This window comes from Ascaphus truei, chromosome 8, assembly GCF_040206685.1.
Source record: "Ascaphus truei isolate aAscTru1 chromosome 8, aAscTru1.hap1, whole genome shotgun sequence".
NCBI lineage: Eukaryota > Metazoa > Chordata > Amphibia > Anura > Ascaphidae > Ascaphus > Ascaphus truei.
Window position 1 is genome coordinate 24,911,200 of NC_134490.1, and position 2,176 is coordinate 24,913,375.

At 45.8% G+C, this 2,176-nt stretch overlaps 1 protein-coding gene across 1 annotated transcript in view; it reads left to right on the forward strand.

Annotated features, from left to right (window-relative positions):
• Nucleotides 1–1,644, forward strand: part of REX1BD (required for excision 1-B domain containing) — a 23,999-nt gene extending 22,355 nt beyond the window's left edge. The window contains exon 5 of the mRNA XM_075610847.1: nucleotides 375–1,644. Within this exon, the coding sequence (XP_075466962.1) occupies nucleotides 375–447 (73 nt within the window). The 3' untranslated portion in view covers nucleotides 448–1,644. The remainder of the gene's footprint in view (nucleotides 1–374) is intronic.
• The last annotated feature ends 532 nt before the right edge of the window (nucleotides 1,645–2,176 follow it).

The window sequence follows — 2,176 nt, forward strand, 5'->3', positions numbered from 1 at the left end:
TTTTTTTTCTCATCCTGATCACATACTTTATGAAAATACCCCATCGTTTCCTGTAATGAATCAGAATTCATGTAATGTCATTTTTTTGATGCTGCTCTCTATAAAGAATTTCCCAACAATGTCCTCTGGCAGTGACACGGATAAAAGTTACAGAGAACGTGTTAAATGGCTTTTTCCCCCCTTCCTTCTTTTTTGGCAACTCCGCGATATATTAGTAAGTGAGACAACACCTTTAACTCATACTGCTTGTTTAACATTGACAAACTTTCAGTGCAGCCCTAGTCTGGGTGTTTCATAAACACTACCTAAAGTTCTATATTGCAAGTAATCCAAGCCAGATGTATATTATTTATAGTTTCCATCCGTTCTCATAGGATAATTAAAACCATGGAAGCAATCAGCGAAGTACTGCAGGACTTCAAGTATGATTGCGAGGAAATACAATGAAATTACACTCCTCGGAAACCGCAGAATGGAGACGGAGGCCTGGATCGGAGCATTTCTTTTTATCTGCACTGCGATAGACTTATTTATATTTTCTCTCTCTCGTTCCTCCCTCTTGTTCCTCCGGCGTGTTTGTGGCCCATGTTTAGTAAACGGCGCTATTCCATAAGACACCTTCCGGCGATGGCCCATTCACCGTAAATTGTCTTCGGGCGCCGGAAAGTGTGTGACGTTGCAGCAGCACTTAGTAAATTTGAGCTTGGATCTCAATTAAAGGTACAAATTAACAACACTCAAACGTTCTTTAGATACAGAAAGAATGTTGCATTCCTGTCTCCCAGACCTGTCACATCTCACTGATTTTTAGCATTGACGTGTCATAGATTTTAACGGAGACTCAATGATAAAAATATGTAACCATTCCATTAAAATACCAATTTTGAGTGTAAAATAACCAAATCTCACTGATTTTCAGTTTTTTTGTTGTTGCATATTTTGATCAAGAAAACCACCAAGCTACAGGGTAAACCTATTTATAGAAAGTTCAAAGCCTGCTTTTTTTTGTCTTACCTAAATGTGATTATTCATAAAATAAAACAAACATGGCTGCCAGAGGACTTCCTGTTTCTCCCTCGCATACTTCCATAAAGGCTTAAGGAGCCTACCCTTTGATTTTACCCCACCTACCAAAGGAGACAACACACTTTTTGTGGAAGTAAAGTAAGGTTCCAGCTTTATTCCTATCAACATTGGAAAATAAAATGGTCAGCCATCCCGCTAGACTCTGTATGCAAACGACCGTGTGCGTCCTGCAAGTAGTATGGCGGGGAGACCCTTATGCCGCGTCCGGCTGGTCTCACACCACCCTGATCGGGATTGCTCCACACTCAGTCCCCCCTTTGGCTTCCTGGGCCCAACGCTTAAGTTGGCACCTAGCTTCTTAAGACTTGGGCAGGAGTACGGCCCGGCCGCATAAATCGGCGCCTCCAGCCTGCCCAATCTCCTCTGAGGACTTTACCACGGGCCTGACCACATAAATTGGTGTCTACTTAGTATTTCCCGGCCCCCATAAGCTGGCGTGACAGCTATGACTAAGCGGTGGACCTGGTGACAGAACTTGGAGATATGGTTAGACATAACATAAAAGTATTTCAAGGGATGGGAGAGTGGGAAAAAGAGACAATTGGTTAAATTCTGGCCGGGGCACAGGGTATTTAAGCCCCAAGCCCTGCCCCTTTACCTCCACTACCTAGTATCGGTCGGCTCCCCATCCCGCTTCCCCAATTGGTGTGCAGGCCAAGATTTTGGGGAAGAGGGGAGCCCACCGAAACGACCAAAACCAATCTGTGTGAGGCACTCCAGCCCTTATTGGGGCGATGGCCCTATTTTGGCGGAATGGAACATTTGATTGCGGCCATCCTGCCGAGACCAAGTCCCTGCTGACGTTTTGGACGCAGAAAGACCCTCCGCCGCCGAATACTTCAATAAGGTAAGTGTTTGGGTACGGGGTTAACTTTAGGGGTTTTAGCAGATAGGGTGAGGGCTTAACGTAAGGGCTTTTAGGGTAAGGGGTTAAGGATTTGATGGTAGGAGGTAGAGCCCTGCGGCTGAGTGTCCTGGCGCCGAGGTCACTTGCGGCGAAACGCCAGCAGAGATTTGGTCGCGTTGAAACGGCCGCAGGCAAATGTCCTGGACCGCCATTTTGGGGCCTCTGCCTCTTCTGTTTCAGCCG